Source organism: Talpa occidentalis, unplaced genomic scaffold, assembly GCF_014898055.3.
Source record: "Talpa occidentalis isolate TD23 unplaced genomic scaffold, MPIMG_talOcc4v2.1 talOcc4.5, whole genome shotgun sequence".
In the NCBI taxonomy this organism is placed as follows: domain Eukaryota; kingdom Metazoa; phylum Chordata; class Mammalia; order Eulipotyphla; family Talpidae; genus Talpa; species Talpa occidentalis.
The window spans coordinates 98163889-98181024 of record NW_023604861.1 but is presented as its reverse complement, the minus strand read 5'-3'; the positions used below and the strand labels follow the sequence as shown (position 1 = coordinate 98181024).

At 43.8% G+C, this 17136-nt stretch overlaps 1 protein-coding gene across 1 annotated transcript; it reads right to left on the bottom strand.

Annotated features, from left to right (window-relative positions):
* Window positions 1-485: 485 nt before the first annotated feature.
* MTLN (mitoregulin) lies at window positions 486-2655 on the bottom strand. Its single transcript, XM_037528900.2, has 2 exons — window positions 2331-2655; window positions 486-1477 (listed from the first exon to the last, which is right to left on the bottom strand). Exon 1 carries the CDS (start codon window positions 2637-2639, stop codon window positions 2469-2471), a length of 171 nt encoding a protein of 56 aa, XP_037384797.1. The 5' UTR covers window positions 2640-2655; the 3' UTR covers window positions 486-1477; window positions 2331-2468.
* Window positions 2656-17136: the final 14481 nt, after the last annotated feature.

Genomic DNA, 17136 nt, shown 5'->3' with positions numbered 1-17136 from the left:
AATAATGAGAAATAATGTGCTATAAAATATTTAATGTAAAATACTTTATATGACTAACTTATTAGTGATGAAATAAGCAATAAGAAAAATTACATGAGAAAATTCACCATTTATGAAACCTTTATATTAAATTTTAAAGTCTAAAAAGAAATTGGGAAATCCTATATCTGATTCATGAGGATTTCAATATTTTAAATAAAGTTACAAAAGTATATGAGGAATGAGGAGGGATAGTTTGTTACTCTTGTTTACTTCAGGTGGAAAGATGACTTTGATTTCACACATTTTTGTAACATATTCAGAGTTAAAACCATTTATTCTTTGTGAATCCTTGATCAACATTAATGGGAAGCTTACTAGAAATGTATAGTCTCAGGCTCCACCACAAACCTACAGAATCAGAATCTGTGTTTTAATAATAACCCAGTGTTTAGTATATACATTCAAGTTTGAGAAATACTAAAGTATTCATTGCTTCCTTTTTTTTTTTTTTTTTTTTTTTTACTGTTATGCTCAGCATGGTCACCTTAACACTAGTTATTACTTTTCTGTAGTCATCCTTGATACCATTATAAAAATCAGAGTAACCTAAAACAAGAGATTTGAGATGAGGTAGCAAATTGTGGCCAGTGTTTTTTTCCTAAGAACAAATTATTTCATAAAACTTAAGATTTTCCCCCATAAGTATATTAAAATGATTATCAACTTTGTACTGTTTCCTCACAGAAGACACTGAAAAAGAATTTAAGCTTCCTATATACCCGCAATGCAGAACTAGTGGAATCAGATGGTTAAGAGCCAACTATAGGGAGATTATAGCAGAGAATACAGAAAGTTTGGCTATTTCAGGGTCTTAAAGAAAATAATGCACCTCAAATAAAAGCGTCAAATATTTATGAGCACCTTGGTACAAAGTACTGGCTAGACCTGTGGAATAAGATGTTTAAGGCACTGGCCTAAAAGATATTATGGGCTACAGCAACTCACTGGAAAGGTAAACTTGTACCAATTACAAAAGATGGATAGTATAAGTGTCACCGGTTTACAGACTTTTCTGTCAAATGAACTATAAACAGATGACAGACACATTGTATTTAAGTTTGAGAGTAACGTCAATCAATGAAAATGTGCCAAGTTGGAATTAAGGCTCAGGTAAGATAGAAACATCATGGAGGGGAATCTGCTTGCATGTGACAAAGGGAGTGGCTGGGGCAGTCAAAAATCAAAGGCCCATGGAAAGAAGTTTTAGTAAATTGGAAAAGACAACAGTAGTAAAAATTTGGGAACTTGGGAATATTTTGTATTATGGAGACAAGATCTCTTGATATACTAAACTGCAAGGCAGGCAAGCTACTGCTTTTCCTTTTGATGAAAAAACCAAATATATTTACATTTTTTTTATTTTAAAAATAAAACTGATTCATAATGTATAAGAAGATACTTCTGTCCAGTGTTCTATACATTCATCTTCGACAAGCTGTTGGAAACAGGAAAGGCAAAAATTAGAGATTCAGAATGGTTAACTTCAAATTACTACATTGTGGGGCTTTAAACTATGAACTATAAGACCTGGAGTAACAACCAAGAAAACTGAGTCCCTGAAAGTTTGTGATGTACAGCTCTAATGAAAAAACTAGCGCCCTAACGAAGAAACAGGCTTCTGACTTTAGGCGACTGATTTTTCCACTCTCAGTAACCTGAGAATGCCGACTGGATGTTACTGGATGACAAAAACAGGAAGATGTACTGTGGCGCGACCACCAATATTATCAAAAAGAGTAATAAGATGAAAAAATGGTGGTACGAACAGTTCAGGTCTTTCTTTTTTCCCCCCTTTCTTTTCAGCACTATTAATATTAAAGTTCAACATTATCAAGATGCACTGTGGTGAGACATTAACCAACACCAAAGTGTAATTTACTGGGAAAACAACACGTCCTCTTTTCTGGTATCGAGAGGAACCTACCTCTTGGGCTCTATCTAAAATCCCTCCTGGGGGCATCCCTGGTGGCGCACGGGGTTAAGACGCAACCTATGAAGCTGCAAGAGTTAGATCCCCGGCCTGCCAGGGAGCTACACACATGGTGCGGCAGACCTCTCCTGCCGCCTGCTGCTCCCCTCAGCAGTGTATTTCAGTCCATCTCCCTGTTCTTTTCCCCGCTCTATCTCTGGTGAATCCTCTCCAACCCCCCCCCCCCATCTCTGGCCTGTACCCCAGTTCCTGTATGCATAAATAAATCTTTAAAAAAAAAAAAAAAGTCCTTCCTACTCCAAGACATCCACCCAACCTCACTGTCCCCCCTTAGAGAGCTACGATAGGTACTGCTCACCGACATTCCGGGGGAGCCTGGCCAAGAAGGCGCAGAGTGAGAGACCAGCCACGCTCAGGCTGGTGCCGGAAAGGAGCCCCCGCGTGGGCAAAGCGAGGTGGCAGGGCGGGGGGCGGCGCGGACACACCGATCGGGGTCTCAGGCCAGATCCAGCTTCTTCTGCATCACCGCCAGCTTGTCTTGCAGCCTCCGCTTCCTCCAGTCCAGGAAGCGCCTCCGCAGCCGATTTGCCTGCCAGCCCACCAGCACTCCCGAGGCGAAAGCCACCAGCACTGACACCTGCAGCGTCCTCTCGGACACGTCCGCCATCGCGACCGGCCTGCGCGCGGCGGCCTACGGCGCAGCGGCGGGGTCAAAAGGCGCGGCGCGTTTATGACGGAGGCGGAGAAGCGGGGCGGGGCGCGTCTGCCCCAGATTTAACTGGGCTTGGGGTCCGGCCTCCTGAAGCCTCGCTCCGCCCTGGTTGTCCCCGTCTTTCTTTCCTCTGAGCCCCTGCAATGTTTGTTTGGGGCTTTCATCCGATTTCCCTTGCATAATTAACTAACTTGGTAAACTCAACACCTCTTCGTATTATTTTTACAGCAACAGAATGCGAGCTAGGGCTTCGCATTCTAGTAAATTTTATGAGATGCAACTTTAAATTTTATTATAGCCCATTAAAAAGTAGAGAAAAAGAAACAGGTGAAAAAAATTGAGAGCTAGATTTTATTTCACTCAATAGATGCAGAATGTTATTTCAACATATAAATTCGTATAACAAATTGAGATTTTCATTTTTTATACTAAATCTTTGAAACCTGGTGTCCATTTTTTAGTTAACAGTTTGTCTTAACCTGAACAGTAGAGATACTTGATCTAGATTCCTTAAAATTTAGTTAAGAATTAGTTTCATAGGGCCTCCCTGGTGGTGCAGGCAGTTAAGCGCAGCGCTGTGAACCTGTCTGCAGCCTCTGCAGTGTGGATTTGACCCTGGCTGGTGGGGGAGATACCCACATGGCATGGCAGACCCCTCCTGTCTCTCCCGCTGCTCCCCTCTGCTCCCCTCGGCAGTGTATTTCCAGTCAGTCTGCCTCTTCTGTTCCCCACTCCGTCTCTGGTGAATCCTCTCACCCCCACACATCTGGCCTGTACCCCCGTTGTTGCATGCATGAATAAATCAATCTTTAAAAAAAAATTAGTTTCATATACCCATTTTGTTCTAAAGACTTATATATACATTTCTCAATAACGAGGCTGAATATCACTCTGCTTCCTAGACACTTCTATGTGTGATCCTCCCATCTCTCCAATCATGTCTCATTCTTCTTCTGCCCATCCCTATGTTTTAGTGTTTTTAGTGTTTTCTATTTCTTTTTCCTCTATATGTTCCACTAGAATACTCTAGTTTACACTCTCAGATCTGTAGTTTTCCAATACCTGTTAAATACCAGGTCCATATACCCAACTGCCAGCTAGATATTGGCCTGTGACTGTCCCACACGCACTTTGATTCAATAGGGTGAAAACTTACCTAGGTTGTTCTGCACCTCCATCCAGTCTGTCTCGCTGGAGAAGCTGGCTTATTTGACCACATCACTAGGCTCCCTCGCCCTCTGCCTTCTGGTTGGGGAAGCTCCTGAAGGCTGTTAGAAGGGAAAAGAGTGAATCATTTTTTTAAATTTAATTTTATATATATATATTTAAGCATTTATTTTTTATTTATACAAGAGCTGGGGTACAGGCCAGAGGTGCCAGAGGGTGAGAAGATTCACCAGAAACAGAGTGGGGAACAGAACAGGCAGACAGACTGAAAGCACTGCTGAGGGGAGCAGCGGGTGCGACAGGAGAGGTCTGCCAAGCCATGTGGGAATCAACCTGGCCAGCTGGGAATTGAACCCGCGCTGCAGAGGCTGCGGACAGCTTCACAGCGCTGCGCTCAACCAGCTGCACCATCAGGGAGGCCCTAATTTTATATATTTTTACATCATTTTTCATTTTTGCACAATGTATGCATTTTCATCTTGGTTATAGTCCCCATACAATTCCCACCCACCTTACTTTGACCGTAATCCCTCCTAATTATAATAAAATCAAAATCAAAATCAACAAGCAACTATAAACCAGAGACACACACGAAGTGGGGGGAGGTAGGAGGGATATAAGAGTGAATCATTTTTACCCCTAGTGTAGCTCCCTCCCTCTGATACTGAACACTGGCCTCAGTTTCCCTCAGCCAATAAAAGGAAACAGAGTTTGAGGAAAAGAAAAGTGGTTTAATTTGTCGACAAATAGGAGGGCAGCAGACTCATGGCGGAAAGACAACCATCCTGCTCTTTGGCAGAGTGCAGGGGTATTTATACAAAGAAAATAAAAGTGGGCAAGGGTCTGCTTAGTGGTGGGGGAAGGGGTCAGCTTGCTTTTTTTAACAACTGCTGCTTAACCCTTTTTTCCTTGAAATGCAAGAAGACAAGCCTGTCAAATAAGGGGGTAATTGCAATAAATGCGGAAAGATAAACTTGTTAATGCTTATCTGCGAGACCAGTCATAAAGAAGGCAAACTGGGCAGATAAGGGGTAAATTGCAAGAGATGGGGAAGACAAACTTGTTAATTCTTATCTGACAGACCAGTCATTTGTAACTGCATCACCTCCAAGGTTGCCCTGCACTATCTATGATGTTTGACTAGAAGTTACTGCTCTTTTAAGGCAGCCTTCTCTGCATGACTCTCTCCTTCTGGGTTCTAGTAACTGCCCCCTCCCCCATCCCTACTGTCCCTTTGGATCTAAGGGTCTAACAGTCCACTGATGCTAGTTCTGGGATGCTCACTGAATTTGTGTTTCCTGATCTCAAGGAATACTGGGATCCTGGCATGGGGAAGGTTAACAGTCCAAGAACACAACACACAGAGTGCTTTTCAGAGTGTTTGGATCAACAGGAGTTCGTGGCAACGTCTAATTGATCATGAGGTACCCTAGGTACGAAATCACTGTGGAATATATGAAGGTGCTACGTAACATGTATAGACAAAACTTTCCTAGTCTGTTAGGCAGAAATTTAACTCCATTTGCCATTGAGGAAATTCATCTCCTTTGTCTCAGTTCCAGCCTGAGCCAGGTCACAGAACAGAGGTGCTTAATTGGGATGCAGGTTAGGTCTTTTTGTGAAAAGGACCTGCTATGAAGCCACAGGTATGTGCTGTGACTCTACCTCCATTCTGTTCCCAGGGAGACCTGCAACCATTTGCCAAGGTGACTGCATTCAGGAAAGGGAAATAGCCAGAACTTCTATGGGTTGTAAGAGACTAGCTCTGAATTTATGGAGCCCTCTGCAGCCCCCAAGAGCCACAATGGTACACTAGACATAGTACAAACTTATGTTGGTCAGGTTATGTTTGAAGACATGGCTTGAGTTCAAGAATCAAAGAAGTCCTTCCAGTCTGTTTTCCACCTCCCTTTTCTGCCTTTGAGTATTCATGATTCTATGGGGCCAATTTAGACAGTCCATGATAATTTATGTTATGGTCAACTGAAAGTGTCTTTTGAGGAGCAAAACAACAGATTCACAGTCCTAGGGATTGGGATGTGGGATGTTTGGGGCATTTTTGGTAGCATTCAGTCTACCTCAAGCTGGAACCAGCACTTTGCAGGCCCGAATTCTGAGGAACCATGGGAAGGGCAGGGGTGGGGTGGGGGGACCATGCTTTCTGCCAGGTGACCAGGGCCTGCCCAAGGCTGGCCAGACGTCTTCTTCCTCTGGGAAGTGTTGTGAAGTTGGTTGGTATGAGCTGAAAAGCTCATGCTGCGCTGGCCAAGGCCCATCTAAGAACTGGCCTGTAAATATTTATTACTCTTGTTTTAAATCGTGAGCAACATTTTTAATCGGGAAAGTTTCATGAAAATCTAGATTTCTGCTTTCTCTTGAAAATTCAGCAGTTCTGGCAATCCTGAGCATCCAGCAAGGCTGAATCTGGAGGGTGCCCTGGGGGAAGGAAGGAGGATCTGAAGCACCTTCCTTCACTCCAGGGCCCTCCTGGGTATCTATCTGCCTCAGGGGACTCAAAGTCTACACTCAACTCTCTCTGGCGGTTCCACTAGGATGGGGAGGGAGCCAATAGTTACCTGCACCCGCCACTGAACATATATGAACTCACTTAATTATTTTTTATTTATACAAGAGCTGGGGTACAGACCAGAGGCGCCAGGGTGAGAGGATTCACTAGAGACACAGTGGGAAGCAGAACAGGCAGAATGACGGAAACACACTGCTGAGGGGAGCAGCGGGTGAGACAGGAGAGGTCTGCCGGGCCATGTAGGAATCTCCCTGGTTGGCTGGGAATCAAACCCTCACTGCAGAGGCTGCGGACAGCTTCACAGCGCTATGTTCAACCCGCTGCGCCACCGGGGAGGCCCTTAATTCTTTTTTTTATTTTATTTTATATATATTTTTTACATCATTTTTCATTTTTGCACAATGTATGCATTTTCATCTTGGTTATAGTCCCCTTACAATTCCCACCCCCGCTATTTTGACTCTAATCCCTCCTCTCTTCCAGCTCCCCCCCACCCCAGTGTGTCTCTGGTTTATAGTTGCTTGTTGATTTTGATTTTTACTTTATTACAATTAGTCTTTTTCCTGTTCCTTTATTTGGGTTTTCTAAATCCCTGCTATAGGTGAGACCATCTGGTATTTTTCTTTTTCTTTCTGGCTTATTTCGCTGAGCATGATCCCTTCCAGCGTCATCCATGATGCTGCAAATTGCATGTGTTTATCTTTTTTCATTGCTGAGTAATATTCCATTGTATACATGTACCACATCTTCTTGATCCAGTCACCTATTTGGGGGCATTTGGGTTAATTCTTAAACCAACCCTGGGAGGAAGGTCTTAACTCCGGTCTTACTGACACAGAAAGACAGGCACAGTCACACGCTCCGGGCCAGCGGATGGAGCGATTTGCCGCCAGCCTGAGCTCTAGCCCTCCGCCCGGGCGCGCCTCGTCCCCGCCCCGGCTGCAGACCGCGGAGGGAGGCCGGGAGAGAAGGGGGCCGGAGCCGGGGATCCCGCCGCGCCCTCCGCTGGTCCTCCGCCTTCAGGGCTGCAGCGAACCGTCCCCGCCAGAGTCACGTGAAGGGCCGAGCGAAGCGCACCGAGCCGGGGCTTCCAGTTGGTTCGAGGCCAGAGTCCGCAGCTGCGGCCCCGACGTTCCCGATCCCAGACCCGCGCGATGCTCGGGGCAGGCCGAGCTGGGGTAGCGAACCGCCCGCAGACCCCGAGGAGCCGGCCGCGCAGGAGGTAAGGGTGGGGAGACTGCTGCGGGTCTGGAACGGCGCCCCGAAGGCTGGCGGCCCCGGCTGCAACGTCTCCAGGCCCCTGAGCTTTTGGTCTCCTCGCGCCATGCCCCCGGGGCTCTGGGCTAGACCGCGAGCCCACGCAGAGCGCAGGCTTCTAGAAATGAGGCCCTGGTGTAAGGAAGCGGGAGAGGAATCCCTCTGCTCCCGGAGCCCCTGCACTCTGGGCTGCACAGCTCTGCAGCGCACGGCTGCCTGGAGCGCACTGACTCCCCGCCCGGCCCGCAGTCCGGCATTCGGCATTGGGAGTTCGTAGAGCTGTCAAGCCCGCACCACCCAGGCCCACCCGGAGCCGGCTACCCGGGACGTGAGGCCTAGCTGGGACGGGGGGTGCAGCCGTGATCAGGACCTTGCTGGGCTCGAGGGCTCTAGTCTCCTGAGGTGCGGCTGCCCAGTCCGCGCCGCGCTGCGCTCCATAGTGGCGGGAAAACCACGGGGGGCCCATTGCAGGGAAACGCCCGGGAGGAAGGCTGCAGGATGTGGGTCTGGGAGCGCTGATGCAGCTCAGGCTTCTCCGATCCCTGGGGGGACAAAGTAGGTGGGCTCCACACTCGCTCAGCTGCTTTCCCTTCAGTCGGAGCTTCCTTGGAAAACTTGGAGCTTCCAAACAGTCCTTGGACTGTTTCCTTTCGCTGGACAAGAACTCAGAAAGAAAAGGAGGCAGGAGCCCTGGCTCCAATTTAGGAAATCATAACCAAATCTTAAGCGGGATCCCAAGATGAAGGGGTCTGTCATCTCGTTGAGACTCCGGTTTCCTTCTCTGTGAGATGGGGATGATAAATCACATCCATTCTGGAGTGGAACAGTGTCTGGACCACAGTAATGACAGCCGGGCTCCAGACCCGTTCTCTAGGTCCAGTTGTGTGTGCTTTCCTTTTGCTTGCACAAGTGTGTGGGAGGTGAACAATGTTCTAGTCCCTTCTCCCTCTTCTTGAAATTATCACTTCAGCTCCAGTCTGCTGCAATGTGGGCTTTATGGTGTTATAGAGGGTTTGAAGGGCAGGATTGTGTGTGGATTCTAAAGCTTTGTCTGGTGCACTGACTTTCTTCATTGGCTTGCTGGTCTTCCCAGGGACTTAGTCACTTCAGTGAGGTAGATTCTACCATGTCCCAAGCCCTGGAGGAACAGTTAGAGAAGAGCAGATCAAGGAGTAAAAGAGGGAGGATTCTATCCCAGCTCTTACCCAAACCAGGCTTTGCTCCCTTCAGTCTACAAAATGATGGCTCTAACTTGAATGCCTCTCTTCAGTGTGAAGAAAGTATTTTTAGCTTGAGTTTGTCAGTGTCCTCCTTCAATGTATTTAATGCTTTGTCTACATAACAGAAGGATTAATAATTTGAGATCTCAAGAAATGCAAAGAGTGCTGAAAGAAAAAAAAAAAGCCAGAATTTTGACTGAGTCTTGCATGAGGCTCGCTCACTGCATACCGGTTTGAAGCTGATATTTATGTCTCAGTATCTTTCAGAGACCTACCCCAGGGGGGCAGGCATAAAAGATGAGGAGCTTGGTACCAATAGGTAATCCTCAGCAAAAGTCCTCATTTTGGGTGTTAATACCTTGAGTGAGTCATTAAACAGAGATGAGCCTTCCCTCCTAGTCTCCCACCTTAGTGCTTGGTGACCACTGTGACCAGCTAACCTATTTAAAAGTGGGTCTGGGGTCATTCAACAAGAACTGCCTAGCTGCCTGAAATGCGTTTCTACCCTCTCCTTTCAAGTATCATTGACCCCTGAATAATAAGGGGCTTAGGATCCCCACACGGGCACAGTTGAAAGTTTGCATAAAACTTTTGACTCCACTAAAATTTAACTACAGTGGTCCCTTGATATCTGCAGGCTTTGGCTTCAGGACTCCCACAGATGCAAAAATTCTCAGATGCTGAATTCCCTTATAGTCAGCCCTATATCTTGCTATGTACCGCATTCAAGGATGTAGAACTGATGGACATGGAGGGCCAGCTGTGTTGTTCAAGGATTGATCATGGTTTTTTGTTTTTTTTTTAATAAAGACTTTTTTTTTTAAAAGATTTATTTATTTATTTATTTATTTATTTATTTATTTATTTATACGAGCACTGGGCACAGTCAGAAGCGCGGGAGGGTGAGAGAATTCACCAGAGCCAGAGCGGGGAGCAGAGCAGGCAGAAGGACCGAAGTACACTGCTGAGGGGAGCAGCAGGCGTGGCAGGAGAGGTCTGAGCGCCATGTGGGACCCTCTTCCTCTGTCCCGGGAGCAGCTGGGGATCAAACTGGGCCTGCAGAAGCTGCGGGCAGCTTTGCAACCCAGCGCTCAACCGCTGCGCCCCCGGGGAGGCCCTGATCATGGTTTTTAAGGAAATTTTCTGCCTGGAGTTTCTTTTGGAAGCTACTAAAATGGCAATACACTCTTTCGTGCATTTACCAACACTTTCAGCTTTAAAATGAAAACAATCCAACATTAGTGATTTTCAGTCTTGCCATTGTTTAGAATTACTTGATGAGCTTTTAGAAATGTAGCTGTGTTCAGGCCCTACCCCCAGATCGATGTATTTGATCTGAAGGTGGCCTGGGCAACAATAACAGTGATTTGAAAGTGCAGCCAGAAATGAGAGCCTAAATCTTAGGTTGTTTCTTTGTGAATGTTGTGATCACCTCTGGATACTTTATATGCTTTTTTTTTTTTAAATCTTCTTATTCTTAAACCTGTTCATTGGGTCTTGGATTACCTTGTCTTCAGGCTTTTGGTCCCTTGATGTTCCCTTATAGTGATTTGCAGAACAGTTCTTTGCAGGAGGAAAATGTCATTTACTAGTAGGGTTTGGACAGTGTTAGTTACAAGTGGCCACAAGCTGAAATACCCACAGGGGACATCAAATAAGATAAAACCAGTGGAAAGAATCAGTTAATGGAAGAAATGGTGCTTATGGTGACTGAGAGGGCATATCCCCTGCCCAAAGAAGACCACGGCTGTCCAGCTCCATTTGGTTGAGGCCACACGGCTATCATAGATTGCAAACATACCCACCTACTCTTCGCATGCCTGCCTTGGGAGGTGGAGTTGGTTTTTCCAGCCCTTAAGACCATTGGCCATAAGACCTGTTTTGGCCAATGAGATGGTGGCAGATGCGACACAGTCAGAGGCGTGCCAAATACTTTGAACATTGGGGTTTGCTCTCCTGATGGTCTTGGAGCCCTTTGGCTACTGGCATGTGAAGAGCCCTGGCTAGCCTGCTGTGCGATGCTCTGGCTGAGACATGTGAGTGAGGGTCACTAGATCATCCAGCCCCTTGATTGTAGAGATAAGCTATGTTGGCCCAGACTAGAGGGACAACCAGCTGACCCACAGAATTTGGAAAACAACAAATATTTGTTCAGATGACTGAGTAGCAGCAGGGTGGGTCACAAAAAGTTACTGAAATATGGCTCAGCAGTGCCAGATGTTATGATCTTTAAAGAGAAACCAGAAGTTCAAATTTTTAAAAAATTTGAACTTGCAGCCGATATCCATGAAGCGCTCTCTGGGCCAAACAAAACACGTCTTTGCTGCCCTGGCCTGCAGGTTATTGGTCATTTTGCATTGAGGAACAGGAGGTATTTATGCTCACGCTGCATTGCCCCCATCCTCTCATTCTTCTTGCCCCGACTACAGTGCCTCCAACTCTCCTGTAAAAGCTGGTTTTTGTGTGTGTGTAGAATGTGCACGATATACTTCACAACTCAGCTGCTCCTGGCAGTCTTTCCATATGAAAATGGAAATTGCCAGTCTTCATGGAGAATTTGAAATTTGAGGTGGGACAGTATGAAGGAAAACGGAAGGGTTACTCCTGGTTTTAGGTGATTATGAGATGAGGCACCGAGGTGGGACTGGTGGCAGTGCAGTGGACAGTGAAGCCAGCAGTTTTGACCAGAGAGGAGGGCTCCTGTAGGGAAAGTGATGGAGATAAAGTTGGGGGGGGGCAATCATGGCACCCCTAATGCTAAGCTAGGGGTTTTGCATTTGATTTTGTGGGCAAGATGAACAAAGAAAAGTCACCTGAAGCTCTTGAATGGGGGTTGCATGGGAATTCAATGGTCTATTCTCTCCTGGGCACCATGTACCCATAACCTATGGGAGGTAAGGAGGAAGGCAGAGAGACAGACAGAAGGTATAATGCTTGTAGTGACAGGGAAAGCTGACATGGGGAAGAATCTAAATTAAATAATTAATTAAAATTTAAATCAAATCATTTAAATTTCTAGTAAAATTAAGTTAAAATATTTACCTTAAGTTATAGTTACTCATATATTTATTTATTTTATTTTTAAAAAAGATTTATTTATTTATGCATACAAGAGCTGGGGTATAGGCCAGAGATGCAGGGGGTGGCGGTGAGAGGATTCACCAGAGATGGAGTAGGGAGCGGAACAGGCAGATGTGCTGAAATTCACTGCTAGGGGAGCAGTGGGCGAGATAGGAGAGAGGTCTGCTGAGCCATGTGGGGCGCTCCCTGGCCAGGGATCAAACTCCTGACTCCTGCTGCAGTGGCTGCAGGGACAGCTTCATAGTGCTGACGCTTAACCCCTTGTGCCACCAGGGAGGCCTCTATATTTAAATAAGACACATTGTTTGTGTTTTCAAATCACTCCTATCAACAAAATCACTCCTATCAAAACAGTTTATTGTTTGTCAGGGTTCTTGTTGACTGACTTAAAGGTAACAGGGACTTACAAATATTTATTCCAGTCCTGGGGTCAAGGGGCCCTTAAGGAAGGAACTCCCCACTGTCAACATCTCTAATAGATCTTTCCCTCCTGCATCCCCACCTCCCTCTTCCTAAGGGATTATAAGTTATTCACCTTCTTCAGGACAAAGGCTTACAAATTTGGGAGTGGGGTGGGGTAGAAGGAGAAAACCCCAAAATAAATACGTTTTTAAATATTGTCAAGAGGAAAGGAAATGCCACACCTGTGAGAAGAGAAAAAGAAAATAAGAAAACTCAAGTATTGTTACAGTGCCATGAAAATACAAAATATACCAGAAGCGGTAGTAAAAAGGCCATATTTAGATCAGTGGTTTTTAATCCTTAGTGCTCGCTGAAATCACTGGGGATTTTACAAAATCATTGCTGGGTCCCACCACCCAGAGATTCTGATGCCGTTGGTCTGGGTACTGGCATCTTTGCAACCAAAAAATGTGAAGGTGGTTATAAAGTACTATGTGGGTTGAGAAAGTCCCCCTCTTCCTCCACATCCCCCGCCCCCACCCCATAGTCAGTTGCCAGTGCCTCCCATAGGCTAGGGCTCTTACCTATAAGCTGCATCTGGCTAAACATCTGCTTTTCAGTCTTTGCTATTTTCATGGTAGTGATGGGCAATGATTCCCATGTAAACCTGAAAAGTATGTGCAGTTTTGGAGTGCACATCAATGAGAAGGGAAACATAACATAAGCCACATTCTTGGGTTGGATGAAAACAATTTGTTTTTGGGAAAATACAAGTGACCTCAATAGAATGCTTATTACAATAGGTCGCCCTGCTGCGAACTCTTCTCAAACAAAATGGGCAGGAAGCCAAGATGCTGCACACAGATGGGAAGAAGAGGGGGCAGACAAGGAGAACCAGAAGGTAGAAGAGATGAGAGTCTACATGGAGAGACTTGTCAGAGAAGTTAGACTAATAGAAAAGTAATAGTAACTGTTACTGCAAAGGCAAACTAGCTTTTATGAAAGTGTCAGCCTATTTCAACATAATATGGATGAGTTTGGATGACGTAGGGGCATTGGAAGGGTTACCGTGGTGCTTATATCATTTGATGTGGGAGCTGGGTAATATCTAATGGAGGTAACACCCAGGGTCTGGCTGGCTAAGGAGTTGTTGGTGAGAGTTTTGTTTCGTTCTCCCTGGGAGGATAGTAGAGAATGCACTTCAAATCCATGAGTGTCAAACTGCTCATGTTTGTGGACCCACTATTTTACTGGGACTGTAAGGGTGTTAGTAACATTATCTCTTTTTAAAATTGTTTTATTTTTTAGATTTATTTATTTATTTATACAAGCACTGGGTACAGTCAGAAGCACAGGAGGGTGAGAGAATTCACCAGAGCCAGAGCGGGGAACAGAACAGGCAGACTGACGAAATACACTGCTGAGGAGAGCAGCAGGCACTGCAGGAGAGATCTGGGCTCCATGTGGGACCCTCGCTGGCAGTTGGTGATCAAACCGGCACTGCAGAGGCTGTGGGCAGCTTTGCAGCCCAGTGCTCAACTGCTGCACCACCAGGGAGGCCCACATTATCTCTTTAAATTGGGAACAACAGTGGCCTTAAGAGACATTGATTTAAATATTTTTTTAAAGTCTCTATGTTAGAATTCTTTGTTGTTCTATTGATAGTATGATCTTTTTTTTAATGTATTTTATTGGGTAACATTAGTTTACAACATTGTGTTTTAGAAGGATAGGATCTCCTCTTTCAAGTACTGTTCCCACACCTCATCTACCACCAAACCACCCAGAGACCACCATCATAGTCCTTTGTGCCCCGCCCCACCCCACTTAGCCTCAATTCTGTAGTCAGATTTCTAGAGTTTGTTGTTATTTTGGGTTTATCTGACTCTTTGTTGTGATTCTCTATATTCTACATACAATTGACACCATTCAGTATCTGTCTTTCCCCTTTTTACTTATTTCACTTAGTATAATCCCCTTCAGCTCAATCCATGTTGCCACAAATGATAAGAGTTCATAATATTTGATAGATGAATAGTATTCCAATGTATATATATACCACATCTTCTGGGTTCACTTCTCTGTATTTGGGCACTTAGGTTATTTCTGAAGTTTGGCTATTGTAGTGCTACAATGAATACAAGAGTGCATGTTTCCTTTCTAATTAATGTCTTTGTATTCTTTGGATAGATACCTAGAAAGGGAACAGCTGAGTCATCTAGTAGAACCAGTTTTAATCTTTTGAGAAAACTCCATACTCTTTTCCAGAGGGACTGGACCAGGATACCTTACCAGTAACAGTGTATGAGGGTTCTTTTTCTCCACAACCTCACCAGCACTTGTAGGTTTTGATCTTTTTGATGTTAGCCACCTCACAGGTCTGAGGTAGCATCTCATTGTGCCCTTGATTTGCATTTCCCTGATGATAACTGATGATGAGCTTTTTTTTTCATATGCCTGTTGGCCAGCTATGTGTCTTTTTTGGAGAAGTGACTGGCTTTTCTTCCCTCTTCTGATTGGGTTGTTTTCTTTTTGTTAAGTTGTATGAATTCTTTGCAGATCTTGGATAGCATCCCCTTATCATATATATGATGTGTGAATATTTTCTCCCATTCACTGGGGTTTCTTTCTCTTTTAGTGATGGTTTATTTTGCTGTGCAGAGTTTTATATTTTGATATAGTCCCAGTTGTTTATAGTCTCTTTGGTTTTCCTTGATGCTCAAGAAAAATCCACGAAGACATCTCTGCAATCTGTCATGGTGTGTTTTGTCTACATTTTCTTCCATGTATTTTATGGTTTCAGGTTTTTCATCCAAGTATTTTATCCATTTTAAACTGATGATTGTGTATAGTATGAGACAGTGGCCTAGTTTCATTCTTTTGCATGTGACTGTCAAGTTTTCCCTAAACTATTTAGTAAAGAATATTTCCTTGCTACAGTGTATATTCTTGGCACTTTTGTCATAGCTTAATTGTCCATATAGATGTGGGCTTATTTCTGGACTCTCAATTCTATTCCATTGTTTGTGTGTCTGTCTTTGTTCCAGTACCATACTGTTTGATTATTATATCTTTGTAGTATGTTTTAAAAGTTTGGACATGCATTTTCCCTCTTTTTTTGTAAGAGTGCTTTGGCTATTCAGGGTCTTTTGTGGTTCCATATGAATTTCAGTAGTGTTCTAGCTCTTTGAAGAATGCCATTAAAACTCAGCTAGGGATTGCATTGAATGTGTATATTGCTTTAGGTAGGATGGCTATTTTGACAATGTTTAATTCTTCTAATCTGTGAGCAGGGAATATCTTTCCAATTCTTTGTGTCTTATTCTATATTTTTTAACAATGCCTTATAGTTTTCATTGTATAGGCCTGCAACTCCTTTGTTAAGTTTATTTCTGGGCATTTATTTATTTTTTTGGTGTAATTGTAAGTGGAATTTTTAAAAATTTCATTTTCTGGCTTATTCTTTACATATAGGAAAGCAGCTGATTTTTGTGTATTAATTTTTTTAACCTGCCACTTTGCTACTGATTTATAGTTTCAATTAGTTCTTCAGTTGAGTCTTTTGGGTTTACTTTATATTATTATTATCATGTTGTTCACAAATAATGATATATTTCTTTTACAGAAGCACTTTTTTTTCTTAAAGATTTATTTATTTATTTATACAAGCACTGGGTACAGTCAGAAGCGCAGGAGGGTGAGAGAATTCACCAGAGCAAGAGCAGGGAACAGAACAGGCAGACTGACAAAATACACTGCTGAGGGGAGCAGCGGGTGGCAGGAGAGGTCTGTGCGCCATGGCCGGGGATCAAACCGGCGCTGCAGCCCAGGGCTCAACTGCTGCGCCACCAGGGGAGGCCCAATAATGATATGTTTCTTCCTGTCCTAGTTGTATTTTTTTGGTATCTTTCTCTTCCTAATTGCTCTCACCAGGGGTTCCAATATTAAGTTGAATAATAATGGTGAAAGTGAATGCCCTTGACTTCAACCATATCTCAGTGGAAAAGTTTTCAATTTTCACCATTGAGAATAATGTTAGCTGTGGCTTTGTCACATGTAGGTTTTTATTATGTTGACATATGTTCTATTTATTCCCAGTTTTTTGAGAGTTTTTCTTACAAATTATGTTGAATCTTGTCAAAGGGTTTCTTGACACCTATTGATATGATCTTTTTAAAAAATCTTTCCTTTTACTGACATGATGAATTCATTGATTTTCAAATGTTGACCATCCTTGTGTCCCTGGGGTAAATTTCACTTGGTCATAGTATATAATCCTTTGGATGCATTGTTGGGTTGGGTTTACTAAGATATTTCAATGATTTTTTTGCATTTATGTTCATTAGGAAAATTGACTTGCTTAACTAATAGGAGATTTCCATTCCTATTCAGGCAGGAAGATATTCTCTGTTTTGAGTAGATGACTTGGATAATTGGGTTGTTTTTCCTTCTAACGTAACCTAAAATCTCAGGATGCTCCTCTGGCTGATAGGATATTATCAACCATTTAAAATTATATTAATGTTGGTGAGAAGGGAAAAAAACATATATGCTCATGTACTATTTTGAGGCACATGAAATAAAGTTTGGAAAGGCAATTTGATAGTACTTATCAAAATAGAAAATGCACATACCTTTCATCTACAAGTTATACTCTATCCTAAAATACCCTTATGGCACCGTGTGTGTGTGTGTGTGTGTGTGTGTGTGTGTGTGTGTGTAAGTTATTTAAAAATATTCAATGTATTCAAAATAGAGGGAAAGAAAAATAACTAAAGGAAGGTGCATTTGTTAAAAA